The sequence below is a fragment of the Puma concolor genome, chromosome D3, assembly GCF_028749965.1.
Source record: "Puma concolor isolate L17-30 chromosome D3, mPumCon1.1.hap2, whole genome shotgun sequence".
Taxonomy (NCBI): Eukaryota; Metazoa; Chordata; class Mammalia; order Carnivora; family Felidae; genus Puma; species Puma concolor.
Genome location: NC_141678.1, coordinates 36,452,171 through 36,472,554, shown reverse-complemented (window position 1 = coordinate 36,472,554; position 20,384 = coordinate 36,452,171). Strand labels below are relative to the sequence as shown.

At 40.9% G+C, this 20,384-nt stretch overlaps 1 protein-coding gene across 6 annotated transcripts in view; it reads left to right on the top strand.

The window, feature by feature from the left end:
* PTPRM (protein tyrosine phosphatase receptor type M) overlaps positions 1-20,384 on the top strand; it is an 801,865-nt gene that overhangs the window by 363,580 nt on the left and 417,901 nt on the right. For 5 of the 6 annotated variants that reach the window (XM_086682486.1, XM_086682492.1, XM_086682490.1 and 2 more), the window contains exons 6-7: positions 10,524-10,698; positions 16,573-16,866. In XM_086682486.1, coding sequence (XP_086538612.1) covers positions 10,524-10,698; positions 16,573-16,866 — 469 coding nt within the window. Of the gene's footprint in view, positions 1-8,263; positions 8,477-10,523; positions 10,699-16,572; positions 16,867-20,384 lie in introns of those variants that run through there. The other variant, XM_086682491.1, reaches the window with a different exon arrangement.

Genomic DNA, 20,384 nt, shown 5'->3' with positions numbered 1-20,384 from the left:
GCCTCTGTAGAACTTGTATTCTGGTGGGGGTAGGGGGAGACAATGATCCCTGCCACCATGGGACTTGTATTCTAGTAGGGAGAGATAGACAATGACCGTGATAAGTAAGCTATGTAATATGTAAGAAAGTGCTCAGTAGCATTAATAGAAGCAGCTAGGCAGGACACAGGGCATCAGCCGTGCCATGCAGGAGAGGTTTCAGTTTTAAATCTGGGGCCCAGGTAGGCCTCCTTGGAAAGGTACTTGAGCAGGACTAGAAGGAGATGAAGGTGTGGGCTATGGGGATAAGTTGGGGAGGGCCTTCAGGAGGACCAAGGCAGAGAGACCTCAGGGGAGGAGCGCGCCTGGGTGGGAAAGAGCACAGAGCCCGGTGTGGCTGGAGCCCAGGTATCCAGCAGACTTGTGGGGAGTCACGGCAGAGTGGTATCAGAGTGTGGGGGGGGGGGATGGGTAGGACTGGTTGTGTACATTCTTGGAGGTCACTGTTATTCCAAAATCTAAAATGGAAAGTTCTCCATATCTAATTTAGTAGCAAAACTTGCCCAGTTTTGTAATTTGCTTGCTGATAAAACCTGACCTGAAACTTTTTAAAAATTGTTTTTAACGTTTATTTATTTTTGAGACAGAGAGAGACAGAGCGTGAATGGGGGAGGGTCAGAGAGAGAGGGAGACACAGAATCCGAAACAGGCTCCAGGCTCTGAGCGGTCAGCACAGAGCCTAACGCGGGGCTCGAACTCACGGACTGCGAGATCATGACCTGAGCGGAAGTCGAACGCTTAACCGACTGAGCCACCCAGGCGCCCCTGACCTGAAACTTTTTAATGGTTTGTTTTTGGTCCTTATAGTCACATGTTTTGATGAAGAAATATCAATGTCCCTGCAGCATCACATACGACTCTTCTGGGCATCCCATAATATACAGTATGGAAACCTTTTTAAAATTAAAAATAAATATGGGGTGCCTGGCTGGCACAGTCAGTTAAGCTCCAGACTTCAGCTCAGGTCATGATCTCACAGTTTGTGGGTTCGAGATCCGCATTGGGCTCTGTGCTGACAGCTCAGAGCCTGGAGTCTGCTTTGGATTCTGTGTCTCCTCCTCTCTCTGCCCCTCCCCCACTTGCCCTCTGTCTCTCTCAAAAAGAAATAAACATTAAAAAATGAAAAAAATGAAAAATCTGAATTCTGGACCACATTTTACCCAAAGAGTTTCAGATAGGTCATAGAGCCCCATGGCCGTGACATTCCAAGGCAGTGCCTGCATTGCACGTCTGGGCTTTCAATTTTGGAAGGCGGCTGTCCTCTTCCTCTTGGGTCCTCTGTTTCCAGGTGCTCACCAGCTCCTTACCTGTGGAGATAAGTGCTGTACCTTCCTCTGTGTAAGCCTACTTCTCGTATGCTCCAGAAAACGGGGTGCCCAGAATGCTGTCTCCTGGGGGTGTCTCCTGGCACCGCCTCTCCAGACACTTTATTTCTATTAATACGACTGAGAGCGGAATTAAGTTTGACAAAAATCTACTTCACAGTCTTCATATACATAGTACAGTGATGAAGGTGGTCCAAAATCACGTCTCTAATTACCCACTTGTAAAGTCAAGGATGTACAAGATTGGCTTGCATTTATTTTGATTGATATTTGTCTTGTTAATTTAAATTCATTGCTAGGCTTTGTAGATATCTTTTTCCTTTATCCTATTTTATTCATTCACGCGCTGGTTAGTTGTCACCTGTGCATGTGACAAAGATACCTGTGACTCTGTCAATGACATTAATAGACGTGTTGGAGGAGGAGTCAAGGATGTAACCTGTGCCAAGGCTCCAGAAACACGCTTCAGCACCCATGCTGACAAGCAGCCAAAGACTCCGGCCATTCACAGGCTTCTAGTCCATCCAGCCCTCTTGGCATCTGTCCCACATCGCTCTCCTCTTGTCTACAGAGATGTCACAGGCGATGCCGCCTGGTGCCTTGCCAACAGCTGTAAACACTCTGTCTTCCTCCTTTCTAACAACCCAAGAAATAGGATTTGACACTAACAAAGTGAAGGGTGAGCACTGTCTCCTCCTCCCCCCATCCCCGATATCTCAGGACATTCTCTCATGTCTCCTCCATCAACCCAGCTGTGAATTGCTTCTTCATGCATGTTATCAATCATTGAGCTAATATAGAACCTAAAGTTACGGTGGGACCTGACAGAGTTTTTTCAGCTTCAGGAAACAAGGAGACTGTTATTAAAATGTAAGTGTCAGAATTTCAGAGGAGACAAATAAATATCGTCCAAGAAGTGGGTCTTTCCTTCCTGTGTGAGTTACAACTCTTTCTCCAGTGTGGGCATTTAGTCTGCTCTCATTTCTGTGCCTCTGCTGCCTCTGTCCCCGCCATCTTTGATCCTTTCTTCTGCTAAGTGCCCTCTTTCTTCTGTCACCTCACCCAGCTTCTCTCCACTCCTTTATTTTTATTTTTATTTATTTTTAATTTTTTTAAATGTTTTTATTTATTTTTGAGAGACAGATCATGAGCAGGGGAGGGACAGAGAGAGAGGGAGACATAGAATCCGAAGCGGGCCCCAGGCTCTGAGCTGTCAGCACAGAGCCCGACGCAGGGCTCGAACTCACGGACTGTGAGATCATGACCTGAGCTGAAGCTGGACAGTTAACCGACTGAGCCACCCAGGTGCCCCAACACTCCTTTATTTTTAAATGTTTATTTATTTTGAGAGAGAGAGAGAGAGAGAGAGAGAGAGAGAGAGAGAGAGAGAGGGAGGGAGGGAGAGGGAGCAGGGGAGGGGCAGAGAGAGAGGGAGAGAGAGAATCTCAAGCGGGCTCTGGGCCGTCAATGCAGAGCCTGCTGTGGGGCCTGATCTCATGAGCTGTGACCGAGATCTCATGACCTGAGCCGAAATCCAGAGTTGGACACTTAACCGACTGAGCTACCCAGGCACCCCTCTCTACTCTTTTTGACTGTGTTTACACTACAGCACTCCCCACCCCCCTTATTCACAGTTTCAGTTACCTGTAGTCAACTGTGGTCCAGAAACAGATGATCCTCCTCCTGACATACACTGAGGTCAGTAGCAGCCTAATGCTGTGTCACATACCCCTGTCATTCCCCTCCCCTCATCCCATCACGTGGGCATTTTGTCACCTCACAGCCTCACGAGAAGGGTGAGTACGGCACAACATTAGACCGTATTCACGTTTTTACTCCAGTATATTGCTATAATTGTTCTGTTATTAGTCATTGTTGTTAATCTCGTACTGTGCCTGATTTATAAGCCAGACTTTATTATGGGTGTGTATGTATGTGTAGGGGAAAGGTAGTGTTTACAGGGTTCAGCACCTACCCGGGTTTCTGGCCTGTGCTGGGTTCTTGGAACACAGCCTCTGGAGATGAGGGGGGATGACTGAATCCGCCCCTGCTTCTCTCCCTGGTACATCTCACTTTTCCTTCTTTTTTACTTGTATTGTTTCCATCTTCACACCTTTGTTCTCCTATTGCTCCCCTGCCTCATTTAGGCTTTTGTGGTCTGTTTTCTGCTCATTTGGTTCACGTTACGTGATGCCTGAATATTTGCCAGACTTCAGGCAGCTGTTCCAGACATTTTCACAGTGGAATTTTCTGCTTGTGTGAAATTACTGATGATGCCACAAATTTAAATGAGATGCATCAATCTGAGTGATTAATCTTAAAGATATTTAAATATTGCCATGCATCCCTAATTCTAAGTATACATTTTAGTAGTTCTACATGCTCTTCAGTTAAATTATCTTAAGCACACTTAATCTTATTTAGTCTGGTTTATTTGTTCCATTTTTAGAAATATCCACTTGTGGATATTGAAGATGTGAATTTCAAGGAATATCGTTGCCTTGTGGAAAGAGGTCAGTATACACTGCACCTCAGAATATTACAGAGAATTTATCATTCTTGAAAATATTAAAAATGGGATTCATTTTAATTTTACAATGCTATCTAGGAAGAGAGTAACTGAATTTGTACTGTGGAAGGCCTGCAGTACCACAAAAATAAATATGATTTTTTTCTGAATATTTGATCTTTTACCCAAGATAAGTGGAGAGGATTTTTTCCCCCCTACTTTATACTGTTTTGGAAATATTGTAAGAAAAATCAAATAATTCAGGCCAGTTTTCTGTCCTGTTTGATCTGTTTGTAATATCTGAAAGGAGATAGAAAATAGCTTGATTTTAGGAGCCATTTGAACTCACTCTCATTAAAAAACAATTCTTGTAAATAGATATTAACTCTCTGTAAAGCCTTTTGTGTTATTTATAAAAAAAAAACTTTAAATTTTTCATTCTCTTTAAACCTACAATTTTGGGAATAGAGATTGCCTAAACATCATTTATAATAGTGAAATATGTGAAAAATTTAAATGTATAGTGATAAAGAAATATATAAATAAATAATAGCTATACCCATAAAGTGGGAAACATTAAAAGGCATGTTTTTGAAGCCGTCTAAGGGTGTAAAAAATTCTGTAGATATCACAGAGATAAACCACACACATATGACCACCATTTCATATTTTATTTGATTAAAATAATGTGTCAGAAAAAGTAAACTAAAATACCCTGAAATATGTACAATATTTATCTTTAAGTGATCAGATTATCTACAGTTTTTAAATGTCTGTTTTTTTTTTATTTTTTGTATTTAAAAAAGTTTCTGTAGTAAGCATTAGGTTTTATTTTTATTTTTTTAAAGCTATGTTTGATTTTTTAAAATATTTATTGTCAAATTGGCTTACATACCACACCCAGTGCTTGTCCCAACAAGTGCCCTCCTCAGTGCCCATCATCCATTATCCCCTCTCCCCCCAAAATAGTTACAAATATTAGATTTTAAAAATCCATTTCTCTTTTTATCATCTTTAAGAATATTATTTTTAGATCCCACACAGGAGTGAAATCATATGGTACTTGTCTTTCTCTATCTGACTTATTTCACTTAGCATAATACCCTCTAGGTCTGTCCATGCTATTGCAAATGCCTTGCCCTTTTTTAATCGGATTGTTTGTTTCTTGTTGTTGCTGTTGAGTTAAAGCACTTCTTTACATATTCAAGATCTCAATCCCTATCTTATGTATGACTTGTAAATATTTTCTCCCATTCCATATTGTTTTAATCTCTTAATAGTGTCCTTTGATGTACAAAATTTTTTGTTTTTAATTTTGATAAAGTCTAGTTCATTTTTCCTTTTGTTGCCTGTGATTTTGGTATTATGTTTAAGAAATCTATTCTGAATCTAACCTCATGAAGTTTCCCCCCCTATGTTTTCTAATAAGATACTTACAGTTTTAGATCTTAATTTTAAGTATTTGATCTATTTAATTTTTGTATGCAGGGAAAGATACCAGTCCAGCTTTAGTCTTTTGTCTTGTGGATACCCAGTTTTCCTAACACCAATTATTAAGAGAACTATTGTTTCCCCTTTGAGTGGTCTTGGCACCCTTGTTGAAAATCAACTGACTTTATGTGTATGGGTTTGTTTCTGGGCTCTCTATTTCATTGGTCTGTGTCTGTCCTTATGCCAGCGCCACACTATGCTTTTGATTATTGTAGCTTTGTCCTAAGTTTTGAAGTTGAGAAGTGTGAGTCTTTTAACTTATTTTGTTTTGTCTACGGTAATGACTTGTGAATGGAGCTTTTGCTAGCCCCTAAGACCTAAACCTATCTGAAGGATTTGTTTATAGCTCTGACAAATCAGGATGCATGACTATTGTACATCTTTGAAAAGCCACAGGTTTTTTTGTTTTTTTTTTCATTATCCTGATGGTCACTGTATTCATGCCCTATTGCTTCTCTAACAAATTACCACAGATGTAATGGCTGTATTTATCTTATGGTTCTGGAGGTCAAAAGTCCTAATATAAAGTGATGGCAAGACTGGTTTCTCCTGGAGGGTGGAGAATCTGTTCCCTTTCTTGTGTAGCTTCAGGTTTTGGCTCATGATCCCTTCCTCCATCTTCAAAGCCCATCACTCCAGCCTTTGTTTCTGTGGTCACATTTCCTTCTTCTGCATTCGGCCCTACCTTCCTCCTGCCTTGTAGTTCCATTGGGCCCATCTGGATAATTTAGTATAATAGTCCCATCTCCAGATTCTTATTTTAATTACATCTGCAAACTTCCTTTTGTGATATGTAGAGAGCATATTCACACATTCTGAGAACTAGGCAGTAGACCTCTTTGGGGACAATTACTCTACCACAGTCATGATGAATGGTCAGTGTTGCTGACTGAGGGACACACAGAATCTCTAAAATATCTTTATTTTCCGTATTGGTCTCCCTTGTAAATAAAGACTAGTTGTCCAGTTTTAGGATCTGGGATATAAATCTGTTAGTTTAGCAACCTCATATTTCTATTCTGCCTATGAAACATTTTTTTTCCACTGGGGTTATGATTTTTAGAGTCAGCAAATATTTATTGAGTTGTATTTCTCGTGCACTCATGTACACGAAATGAATGAGATCTGATTCTTGACCTTGAGGACATTATATTCTGCTAGAAGAGGAAGATGTTACTAAAGTATAATAACACACTGTTTGTCGATTTGATTTCCTAAATGTCTTTAGAATCCTTCCTTCCTCTCTCTCATCCCTCTTTTTGTCATTTGTTACTGTGATTTCTAAACAAAATTACCAATTTCCCTTGACATCAGTTGGGGTCCCACATTCTTTCCTTCAGTCTGTTACTGTACCCATAGATGTGTTCATGTCACCCCTTTACCTAAAATCTTTCCATTTCTGGCATCAGGATGAACTATAATCCTCAATTCTTTGGTATGGCCTGTGTTGTGCTCATCTTTCTGGCTTCATCACCTGTCATTCCAGCTGCATTTTTTCTAGCTGCATGGGATCAGTTGTACTTCCTCTGTTGTGCCCTGCTCTCTTGGCTGTTGACTTTTGCAAAGCTCTTCTCACTCACTGGGCTCCATTTCTCCTCCTTTCCTTCCTGAGAAACTCCTGTGCATACTCTAGCCTGGCCTCTGGTAGTGCTTTCTAGAATGCTGACCCAACCTTCACAGCCTTCACCAGTGTGGTTCCCTTTTTCTGAGTTTGCTGTGTTTTGCTGTTCATTGCTCTTTACTAGAATCATTGCCTTGCTTGTCTGTTTTTCTAGCCAGACTGTAAATTCAGTTAGGTAAAGGACTCTTCTTTTAACTCCATGCTCCCCCTATACGATACAGTGCCTGCCTCATAAAAGAGTTTTACTAAGTGTTGGTTGAATGGGTGCTTGGATCCGTATACATTTGAAGTATTTAATACAAAATGACCTGCAGATTTGAGCAAGAGAGATGATTTGATACGGATCCTAAGCTAAAATGATTAGTAGTTAGCACTTGGTTTCTCCTTGCTATGTACTATTTCTCTTGAAGAAACTAAATCTGTTTCAGTATCATTTCAGGATGTGGGATTCCAAAAGAAAGCCGCCGTCCTGAGAATTCATGTATTAGAGTTGTAAGGTTGTTCGTTTGAAGCTGTTTATATTAAAGAATAAATCTGTGGCGTGAAGACAACTAGGAAGTAAAACTCTTCTCGACATATGTATAAATCCAAAAAGGAGGTTTTCCTAAACTTGAGCGCTCTCAGTATAGCCTTGAATAGCTGTGAGTGATCAATAAGTATATACTTTAAAATTCTTTTGAATGAACCTTCTTTTGAAAGAGGCTTATTCTAGTAGGAAAAGTACTCCAGGATTACCGTCGAAGTATATTCTGACAAGATTCATGCCACAAGCGAGGAAATAAATAAGTAGATAGCCCTTTTTGTTGCTGTTATTAATAAATACAGATAGGAACTCTGCCTTTCTTTAGGGCTTAATTTTTTTTTTCAAAACTGGAGATTAGATTTTGTTTGGTTTGGGTTTTGGTTTGGAAAAAGACAAACTGAATTTTATAGAGTTAGTAGATCTAAGGGTAATCCTAGTGGTAGAATGTGATTATTTCTTTGTGAGGAAGGATGGGAGGCTGTATAGAATACAGAGAGGAATGCCTTCCCCCATTGTATTAATTGATAATGCTAGATCGATTTTATTGTGTTTTGTTTTCCTAACTTCTTGGTGCCCTCCATCAGACCAAATTCAGGGGATTAGTAAAAACCAGGACATGCATAAGACATGTAACATATATATGGAACTTCATATTCTGATTTATAACTTTTTAAGCTATTAACAAAGCTGTTTTGACAGGTAATACGAAAGGTGAGGTTGGTGGAACTCTTCTTCCCCACTCCTGATGTTTCCTTCCCAATGGCAGGAACTGTACCAGTGCAGCACTCTGATGCCTTTTCCCTGCCCAAGCAAGAGCTGCCTGGGAAGGAAGCTGTGAGCATGCAGAGCCCAGCCCCTTCTTTGGGAGCTAACCCCCTGTAGGAGCCCTGTTCTTCCATCCTGTGAGTTTTACAGCAGCACCCAACATACGGGAGGCCTTGTGGTTTTCTAAGGTGGCCTGTGGCTGGGTGAGTGAGTCTGTTTAATTCTGTGCTTCACTATTAGCAAGCCCATTGTTAACTGCACATCAGCCATATTCTGCAATACCAGGTTCATTAGTAATAAAAGTGGTATTTTGACAGCCTGTCCACCTTCCTCCTTGAACTCATCACTCAATTAGTCCAGAATTTGGGTGGGGATGTGTGATGCCAGTCATGAAGCCAGTGTCCTTGTATATATCTTTGGATTCTCACAACTGCCCTGCAAGTGAGTTGTATCATCTTGTTGCAGATGAGGGAAGGGAAGCTCTGAGAAGGTAAATCACTTTAAAGGTAGCCAGGGCACCCTGGTCAGTCTAACTTCCAAATTCATATCCATTAGGGCATACTGCCAAAGAAAAAAAATCATAGCTAAAAGCCTTTGAAAGACTTTGCATAATATAAATCACAGAGTAATATAGATGAGTTTTATTATGTGTAGCCTAGCATTTTCATACTCCTACATAAAAACACTTTAATATAGCCTGCAAGTCCCTGAATGCACGGGGGTTTCCTTCCCTCCCCTGTTCCACTGGCTGCCTTAACCTCTTCCAAAGCTTTCATTTCTTTCTAACCATCTCGGGCTTCCTGCATAGTTTCCTCTGACCAGAATGCTTTCTCTCTCCCACCATCCCCCTTTGCCTGGTTAGCTCCTCCTTTCCCTTCACATCTCAGCTCACTTCTTCAGACTGGCCTCCCACAACCACCATATCTAAAGATGGTGATTTCTGCCAGTCATCTGATCTGTCCCTTACCCACCACTGGCCATCATTCGTGATTCTGTATTCATTTCCAGTCTCTTCTACTTCCCTCTAACTAAACTGCTGTGGGCATCACCAGCCACTCTTCTGTCACTCACCACTGTGAGCCTAGTGTCTTCACACAGTTGATAGCACCTGGTTGGCACCCAAAATGAGTTCTGGGTAAACAGATGGGCAGAGTGCTTGGCATCATGCTTTAGCTGTGACGTCTGTGCCCACTGTTTTTTACTCAATCTTTGCAAATAACATATTCGAGATAGCCTCTTTCCTGATAATTGTAACTCACTGTTATAGAACTGAAATGCTTGGGGTGCCTGGGTGGCTCAGTCAGTTACACCTCCGACTTCAGTTCAGTTCATGATCTCATGGTTCATGAGTTCAGGCCCCACGTTGGGCTATCAGCTGTTAGAACCTGCTTCGGATCTTCTGTCTCTTTCTCTGCACCTCCCTAGCTAATGCTCTCAGTCTCTTTCAAAAATAAATAAAAACATTTAAAAAAAAAAAGAACTGAAATACTGTAGCCTTCTTTTGAAGCTTTAAACTATAGGAAGCATAGAATGGATTTCCAAAGGTGCGTAACTAAAGATGTGCTTAATGTGCTGGGGATGGTGTAAGACAAGGTTGGTGCACTAAGGGAACATGCTTTATGTGGTTTTGAGACTATGGGATAAAGGGAGAAGCTTGTCTTGTAGCACTCAGGTAATATTAAGCATGTATTTGGTTTTTGTATGTCCTTGAAGAACATAATAAAGCTTAGAATAGTCCATCAGACCTGTTCGGTAAGCAATATGCTAATACCTACTTATGTTTTTAATGTCCTTCTTAATAAATTGTTTATTTGTTCGTGTATAAAATGAGGTCAGCAATAGGGTGGTGTGTGAATTAATTTCATTTTCTAGCCAAGCATAAAAACATAGGATAAAGTGTTATGCAAAGTCCAAGTGGTGATCGTTTGGGAGTGAAACAAAGAATTTTTCCATATGCATTTTTTTTTCTCCTCCTGGTGACTTCATTCAACATAATTAATATCTTGAAGGGGCAAATGTAAGACATCTCTGCACACTTCATTTTGCATCCCTCAGTCTCAAAAGTGTTGACCATGGCAGAATTTCAGTTTCCTGGCCAGCTGTTTTCCTGGAACTAGGGCCCATGGGTAATAAACAACTAAACCAAGATCCACATGGAAATAACATGGATAATATGCTATCAGGTGTCTTCGTGTTTCCATATGACAGCTGATATTGTTTCTTTTTGTCCCCCCTCCCCCAATTATACAGGGCATCGATGTACGAGATGCTCCTCTCAAGGAAATAAAGGTGACTAGTTCCCGGCGATTCATAGCTTCATTTAATGTCGTGAATACAACAAAACGGGACGCTGGAAAGTATCGCTGCATGATTCGCACCGAAGGAGGTGTTGGAATATCAAACTACGCAGAATTGGTAGTTAAAGGTATTTAACGTCTTTTTATATCCCTGAATAGTCTATTAAAATAGACATGTCAGATGGTTGTGAGTTCATTATTTGTTTAAAGCTCAAACTTCTCCTTGTCTGTTTCCAAACAGTAGCTTGGTGACAGGTTACATTGATGGATTGCATTTTAAGTACAAATTTTGCACGTGCACAATATTTTTGAAAAATGCATTTTATTTATGTTGGTTTAGTTGCATACAAAGCAGAGACTGTGCTCTTGGCAAGTTCTTCTGCCGACTCTGTATACAGAGATTACAACCTATAATTTTTTTTTTTAAGGAATGAAATTTTTTTTACTGATAGAAAATCACTTAAAATGCAAATATTCACCAGCCAGCGTGTTTATGATAGCAGGGTGGTTAATAAAATGAAGCAATGCCAGTATAAAAATGCTCAGTCATATCACACAAGCCATATTGATAATACTGAGTTAACATTCATAATGTTGCAGTTATGTTCCATTACTATATTTTGCATGACTGAAAAATTGAGTCATTATATTCAGGAAAGGGCAGTCTGAGGGGGGGAAAAGAGGGGAAATAAGTTTCTTCTGCTGGTCTAACGCTTTTTTCGTGGGCTCGGGAGTTTATGATATTAAAGTTGCTGGGGCTGTTCTTGGTCTCAGACAGAATAATTTGGAGTTCTAGAGGTACTACAAGACATTTTTAGATAATTTCTGGCTGGCCATTGCTGTTTTGTCCTAGGAGAACAGAATGATGCCCGCTTTTGACATTTTTTCCCCTGCATTTGTTAAATATGAAACATAAAACTGATCTCTTTTGGATGGGTTAGTACTTTTTATCAGCAAATTTCTCTGTGCAAGCGGTTTTAAAGACTATAGGGTTCAAACCCCAGAACTAGCTATGCGGGCATGGGCCAGTGGCTTACCCTCTCTGTGTTTCTGTTGCCTCATGTATAAAATAGACATCAATGATGTCACCTGCATCATATGGCGATTAGGAAGGTCAAGTGCAAAAAGCATATGAGTGGCACTTAGAACAGGTACATAGTGAGAAGCCAGCACCTGTTAGGGCCTTGACGGGGAGGAGGAGGAGGGCAAGGTGATTCTTACCCTCTGCTCCTGTATGTCAGTGATGCATGTTTAGAGATGCTTGTCATTACCACCTTTCTGAATTTTAAAACATATAAATGTCTGCCCAGCTATTCTCCCCCTCCCCCCCACCACACCCATATTGAATGAAAATCTCTGGGGACATAGCCTCTGTTATAAAATCTGTGCGTGATTTTGGCATATGCTTCCGTTGTAAAATCACTGCTGCCAATATTAGTCACTCCTGGCTTATGAGAGAAATGTTTATTGGCGAGGCTCCCCCCAGGCAGTATTAATCTGCAGCAACGACTAATGTTCTGCACATCGAAATATCTACTCCACTAATATATTTTGCCATGTCAGATTCTTACGAATTTTGGTTTATGGTGAAACTTTGGCTGATCTGGCTAGTATTTGAGTTTAAGTTTATTTTATTTATTTATTTGTTTGTATGTTTATTTATTTATTTGAATGTCTATTTATTTTGGGGAGAGAGAGAGAGAGAGAGACAGCACGAGTGGGGGAAGGGCAGAGAGAGAGGAAGACCGGACCCAAAGCAGGCTCCAGGCTCTGCTCTGACAACAGAGAGCCCGATGCGGGGCTTGAAATCACAAACCATGAGATCGTGACCTGAGCCCAAAGTCAGACATTTAACCAACCGAGTCACCCAGGCGACCCTGAGTTTAGGCTTAATAGCTTTAAGAAAACAAATTCTTCAGAGTAATGCACACCCTACTTTGTAGAAGGCTCTTTGAGAAGCGCGGAGTCACAATGTAGAAATGGACACCATTTACCAACAAATCCAGTAAAGCAGCAGCCTCAGTGTTCCATGGCTGAGCTCTTTATCATCATTATTATTACTTAATGTTCATCTGGGCTTAGCTCTTCGTGACTATGTTCCATTTTCTTATTGACAGTTGCTGCAGCGTTTCACTATGACCAGCCATGTTCTTGAGGCATCTGCTTTATCAACAGTATAACATAAATCTAGTAACCTCGCTAAAAATTGCCCCTGTGGAAAAGTTCATTTGTTTGGTGGCATAAGTAAATCATAAATTTCTAGTCTTCCATAGCAAACATGAACACAAAAAATGAATGGGTTCTTATTCATATTGATGCAGCACATTTTCCTGTCAGGACGAGGAGCGGTAGCTTGGCTCATTGTGATAAAAATGTCCAGGCACCTCTTTCTATCTCTGCACACAGTCAAAGCCAGGGATTATTGGCTTGCAGTTGTGGCTCAAATCTGAAATTGACTTTTCCTCCATTTGTAATTTTTTAAATGTTTATTTTTCTATTTTGAGAGAGAGAGAGAGAGAGAGAGAGAGAGAGAGGCGCACATGAGTGGGGTAGGGGCAGAGAGAGAGAGAGAGAGAGAATCCTAGGCAGCCTCCGCACTGTCAGCACAGAGCCCAACACAGGGCTCAGGCCCATGAACCATGAGATCATGACCTGAGCTGAAATCAAGACCAGTCAAGAGCTGGATGCTTACCCAATTGAGCCACCTAGTTGCCCCTCCATTTATAATTTTACAGCCATATTTTTCATATATTTTATTTTTTAATGAGATAACATGCTGAATTTTACTAGCATGTTACACTTAATAAAGTATTCACTTGAGATAATTACTTTGAAATAATGCAATGACATTTTTAGGCCACCAGTATATAATTTAACTTTTTTATATGCCTGTAGTATTTGGAGTAGTGATTTCCTAAAAATGGGAAAAACTAAACTCCATAGAGTTCGTAACTATCTTCCTTCCTTTCTTTCTTTCTTTCTTTCTTTCTTTCTTTCTTTCTTTCTTTCTTTCTTTTCTTCTCTCTCCCTCTCTCTGTCTCTCTTTCTCTCTCTTAATTTTTTTTGAGTTTGTAACTTTCTTGAGATCATGCACTGATTTGGCACCAACCCCCCAAATGAAACCCAAGTCATTTTTTATCTTCTTTCCTATCTTATTCATGCCTGCCACTGCTTTTGAAATCTGGAACATGAAAAAGAAATATTTAATAGAGTCTCCATAATTTGTGTGTATGCATCTATATCAATATTATTTAATTATCTGAGAGATATATTAGGGATTCACATGCATATCTATTAGCTGTATGTTTATGTATCTGTATGTGCATAAATTCTTTCATTGCTGGCTTGGTTCGGAATTACAGTTGACCCTTGAACAATCAAGAGTTAGAGGCACGGACCCCTGCATAGTTGAAAATCTACATATAACTTTTGACTTCCCAGAAACTTAACCAATAGCCTGTTGTTGACTGGAAGCCTTACCCATAACATAAACAGTCAATTAACACACATTTCATATATGTATTATATCTGTATTCTTACAATAAAGTAACCTAGAGAAAAGAAAATGTTATTAAGAAAATCACAAGGAAGAGAAAATACATTTACAGGACTGGAAAAAATCCGCATATAAGTGGGCTTATGCAGTTCACACTGTGTTCGTCAAGGCTCAACTCTTTTGATCATAATTTTCACTGTCAATTGGTCACATATTTTAAATTGCTTTTTATCACTTGGTATAGATTGAATTCCTTCCTCCCTCCCTCCCTTTCTCCTTTCCTTCCTTCCTTCCCTTTGGGAAAATGTATTCAAAATTTATATATTGACTTATTCTGGGACTGATTCTTCCAGCAAACCCACAAGTATTTTGGGATGTCTGTTGCAATTGTTTGCAGGTTCTAGTTGAATCTTTCATTTGATTTCACATATTTGGTACTTTTCTTCATGGGGAATTAATAGAGAAAATATTCTCAGGTCGAACAAGCACTAAAGTTTTGTCTATTTTAGGACACTATTAACAATATCCTAAATGAATGGGTGTGCTCAACTAACCTTCGTGGCCTTGCCCCTGAGTTGTAGTTTGAATGGCAGCTCAGCAACCCTTGCTAGCATTTGTGACTTCAAAGTAATTAACTGCTCTTTCAGCCTGGCTACATCACTGCCTTAGGATATACTATAAAAGGCCCATTTCATGTCTCGGTTCAAGGAATCGCCTAATGATATAAATTGATGTTAAATCACGATGAGTTGAGTAAGAACTGTTTAAAGAAATGAAGAGCTAGCACAAAGTTGTAGTTTATGAACAATAGGAACATAGTTTAGTAAGTTTACATGAATTTTATAGTCCTCCAAATACGATTCATCCTTTAGTGTCTATTTTGACTCGGTGTAATGAGATTTCCCAGGTATTTTAGAAAGCCGATATGACTCATCATACTCCATCCACCAAAGAGAACTGATGTTGCTGTTTATATTAGATTAGTTTAGGCATCTACCAGGTGTCATCTCAAGGGCCAAGGTCAGGTGGTCCTGGCTGCCCTGAGATCCCTTTCAGCAGGAAATACCATCATGGTCAATTGGCTGTGTCTGCTGTTGGAGATGACAGAATTTGCATCATGCAAGCTAGCATAAGCCAGTAGTGGAATAGAGCAGACTTTATTTTTTGTGCACTCATGAGCTAAACGAGGAGTTGAAATACACACACTCACACGCACACACATACACACAGGCACAAACCACCTGTGGAAACATTCTTGAAAACAAAATTAGATCTTACATTTCTTCTTGGATAGAGATTCACTAAGATAGAAATACGTTATTTTGTACATTACCTCCTTTGTCAGTATCATGTGTGGCACCATTTCTAGTGACATTGGGCACACAGGATGCCTTCATTTGGTGCCTGGCAAGCCACTCAACCAGCACCTCACTAATAAACTCGGAATGCTATTAAAAAAAAATTACCTACTTCTCCCTTTTCAGACAATGATCTAGAAAGAGTCCATCTCTGATTTTAAAGAATGAACGAGATTTTTTTTTGGCTTTAAAGAGTATTAACTATTGATTGCCTAGAATTTTACCAAATTGAGCACAGCTTGCACTTTGCCTTAGAGCTTTTCTTTCTACTCTCTGCTTGAATCAGACTCATTCCTGAAGGTTCCTTGAACAGCAGCAGTGGCAGGCAGGCTTTATTGCCCAGACTTCTTACTCCTCCTGTAGCTGAATGAGTCCATTGTGGTGGATTTTTGGGAAACAGGTCACCCTGGAAATGCATTTATGCCGAGATAAACTATAATTTCGGCCGTGTTTTCAAACTGATGATATCTTTGGGATATAAATATAGGGAAACTGAATTTAATATTCTAGATAACTGGCACCTTTGATGATTTCAAAGACATTCTCAGTAAGGAAGTTGGCAGTAGAGTGCCTCATGGAGCTTAAGTACTACCACTGAGAGAGCTTTTTAGCAAGTTACTTTTAGTGGGGAAAAAATCCTTTGACACCTTTGTAGGTGTATGAGAGAAATGAGTTGTGTCCTAAAACAACCTGGGGGTATACCTCCTTGAGCGATCTTAGGTTTTAAAGATGGTTTACTTCACAAATTTGAACATTATGAAAAGCTGCATCAGTACACTTCTTAAAAATAACCTAAACCAAACTATTCTCATCAGTTCACTCCCGAAGTATTCATGGCTTCTGTATGTTAATACATGATGCACGTTTAGCTATTTAAAGTTTTTTTAAGCTTATTTATTTTGAGTGAGAGAGAGAGCAAGCGGGGGAGGGACAGCGGACAGGGAGAGAGAGAATCCCAAGCAGGTTCCACGCTGTCAGCGCAGAGCTCGATCGGGGGCTCCATCTTACAAAGGGTGAGGTCATGATCTGAGCCGAAACCAAGAGTCACGGGCTCAAGCGACTGAGCCGGCCAGGCGCCGCACACATTTAGCTCTTTTAAAACTGAAGAGCCAAGTGTCTGAAAGATAGCTCTGTGGTTTGCCTTTCAGAACCACCTGTTCCCATCGCTCCTCCCCAGCTCGCCTCCGTGGGGGCAACCTACCTGTGGATCCAACTCAATGCCAACTCCATCAATGGGGACGGGCCCATTGTTGCCCGAGAGGTGGAATACTGCACGGCAAGCGGGAGCTGGAATGACCGGCAGCCAGTGGATTCCACGAGTTACAAAATCGGGCACCTGGACCCGGATACCGAGTATGAGATCAGCGTGCTGCTCACCAGACCCGGGGAGGGCGGCACTGGGTCTCCTGGGCCAGCTCTCCGGACAAGAACAAAGTGTGCTGGTGAGTAAGGGAGACCTGGGACTCCTTGTTACTGCCTTTCTGGCGTTGACCTACAGCACGGTGTTTATCAGGTATTAACCTGCTCCCCAGCTCTGTCAGCATCCTCCGCAGGAACAAATAATTCCCTTTGCCGGGGAACAGTAACCCAACAGGACTTTGGGACCCAAGGCTTGGTATTTCCAGGCAGCCTTCACCTCCTTTCTTTCCTTTTCCCTATTTTTTTTTTTTTTTATTTACACCTTCCTGTGAGTATCATCTAGTTTGTATAGGCATTCTCCCTAAGGTTGACGTAAACTGTCTGCTTTGATGATGTCTGCTCATAGGTCACATCCTCTCACCCTGGTCCCCTTGTTTTATGTTTACAGTTAATGCGCTTTTAGCCTGGAGGGGCACCGGAATAATAGATTCCATCTTAGTGATAGCTTTAAAGCTGTGTTTTTATTGATGGATATTTAATGGAGGCGCTGCTTGCCAATGACGTGGGGCCCATTTGTAAAATAAGCAAGGGTGATTTGTGGGCTGCGTGCACTCTTCAAGTTTAGATTATAAAGTTCTAATTGACTGTGCCGAGCCCATTCTGCAGCTTAACTAAAGTGGGGTTGATGGAGGGAGAGATGTAGAGTCTTAGAAAAATCAAAACCCGAAGAAAGCTCCCGTGAGAAGGTGTAGTGCTTTCTGTGTGGCTACTTTCTGCCAGGGAAGGGGAGAGAAATAATACATGGGGATACTCAAGTGTTCTTTCCTCATTTAGATGAAGAATCCCTATATTGAACTGTGGGTTGTGGTGAGGAAATGCAATAAATTTTTATGGAATTAATTGAGTCCTCAGATAACATTCTTTAAGTAGACACATCAGTATGTTTCGTTTCTTTTTTTAACTTTTGAAGGTACTCAGAGCACAGTCTGACCCTGGCTGGTAGGAGAAATGATTAAATCTGAACAGGTGTAGATGTTTCAGTATTTTTTCTTTATACTGTGGAGTGGGTACTGTTTCCACAAGTTCAAAACTTTATGGAAGAATTCTGTATTTGTGTTGTTGTTGTGGTTTTTTAAAATTTCATTAGAAAAGGGAACAGCTACTTCCCCCCCCCCCCCTCCCCGGGGATACATGATGGGCCTGTTCTAGCCAACTGAGTGTCCCCCATTGGGTGCTCAAGCCACCTGCCATGCAGGGTCTCTGGAGTAAACAGCAGTTCTGGACGGGCCCTTCACACAGCCCTGGCTGATGGCTCCAAGGAGAAAGGAGTTTAAAAACCCATTCTCTTCCTCACTTCTCCAAATGATGGCGTCTCCTCTTTTCAGTTGAATAAAACTGCCCTTCTTTTTTTTGTGAAACAATTTCTTGTATTGTCTTATCATCTGTTGCAGGGCAACCAGTGGCCATGTATAACACTGTTTATATCATTTCGCAGTAGAGGCATTGCTCTCAAATCTGTTATTGATTTGATAACTGCCTTGTGAAGTCTCCAGGGCAGATACTGTCACCCCCTTTTACGGGTGGGGAAATGGGAGCCCACAAGGACCCGCTCCCCTCCAAGTATGCTCCGTTCGCAGTACGTTTAGTATGATTTCACCTCAGTGTGATTTTAAGGAATCCTATTTTGAGCATGGCAATATATAGTCTCCCTCTCTGTCCAAAATAAAGGGTAGAATTCCATTGTCTAGACCGGAGAGATGATACCATCTGTTCCATTCTCGTCACTGACAACCCCGCCTACGTAATGTTTCCAGTCCTGTTCTTCCTTCCAGATTTTGTCTTTTCTCTTGGTTTTCTGCCTGTTTCAGCTATTGACACAATTGTTCTGTACATTTCCCCTGAATATAATGCTTGTATTTTTTTTATTGCTGCCTGATGTGTACATGTATAACTCTCAAAGAGACGGCGTGCCTTTTAGAACACCTTGTCAGTCCTTTTGAAGAGATTAAAACCAATTTTGAATTGATATGTGCATGCCAACACTCTGCCTTAAAAGGTTTTAAACCTCACTTAAGCAAGGAAGCCTGATGATAAAGCATACTTTTTCATCTTACTGTTTGCAACCTCAGGTTCAACTACTCTGTCAATGTCATGTGCTGGTGTTGAACATGGTTGAAAGACCTGCAGTTGGACAAGTCGGTCTTGGGAAATAGAAGTATGTTAGGTCAGAGAGTCAAAGCTAGAAATGAGAGGGGGAGGCATGATAGGTGGGCGAGGAAAGTGAAGTCCAATTTCTCTTTACTTTATGAAGAAATACAGGTTCACCCTTTCTTGACCTGAGGCTTTTGAGAAAATGGGAAGAAAAGGCTGGTGGCTGTGGCTGGTAAGCAGTGGGACGTTGTGGAAGGCAGGACTGAATTACAAGGCAGGATACAGGTGCTGCAGACTATAGACTGAAAAGTGTGGTACGGTCCCAGACTGTCACTCGGATGGTTTGTGGGCATTTGGGGCTCCCAAGGAGCGAGTCATGGAGCTTATAAGCGGGGGTGGGGTGGGGAGGCTTTAAGCATGCCACCAAGTAGATGGAAAATGTCCGTGGCCGGGCTTGAACACGAACACTGAATGAATCTGATAGGGTGATGTGTGGTAGGAATAGTTGCACATTTCATCCTGTATAGTTTAAATCCCAACAGTACTACTGTAGAATTAGAGTAATAAAATTTAGCAGCAGAATATACAAAAAAGAGATTGAGGATTTGGATTAAATGTGTGGGAATCCATAATATGACCCATACCACTCTATAATGCTATTTCCTCAGCCCTATCCCCCACCAAAAACAAAACAAAACAAAACCTACTATAATTTTAGGTTGCATTAAGAAAGCCAAACACCCATGTTGAAGGAGGTGATATCTTAACGTACCGGTGCTAGGTTGCCTCACTGTAATTATCACACTTATTTCTGATCCCTGAGTTTTAAGCAAGAGAGCACGAAATGGACTGTACTCCAGGGATAGCACCCAGGTTAGGAAAGTTTCTGGAACCTTGCTCTACCAATGAGGAATGATGGAAAGAATTTAGAAAGGTGGTGGAGAAGAACAGAGGGCCTGTGCAAATTTGACAAGAACTGAATCATGAATGGTGAGTTTGCAACGGCTGATCCCTCCAAGCAGAACCTGACATTGTAGAAGGTGATTTCTGTATTCAGAAAAGGATTGAACTGGTTGACCCTGCAGATCTCTTCAACATGAAGATTCTGTGATTCTTGCATTGTTCTCTTTCTAATGAGATGGTCCATCGTATGTTTTTATCCTGAAAGTCTTTGACTTTCACTTTTATTTTATCTGTGTCCAGATATTCCCTTCTCGTGCTTGTCAAGTCCTGTTCTGCAGACTAGTGGAGGTCTGTGATGACATTTACAAAAATCTAAGCTCAAAGGGGGAAAATACTGCATTTTTAGCGCTGCTAAGTAAATTAAATTTGAAGAGATGACTCTTATTTTGAGATACGGCACCTGGTTTTTGTGTTAAAATATCCTTTTTATGAAATGATAATGCTGGAAGTTACTCAAGCCATAGTTAGTAGTCGAAAATGGAGGCTC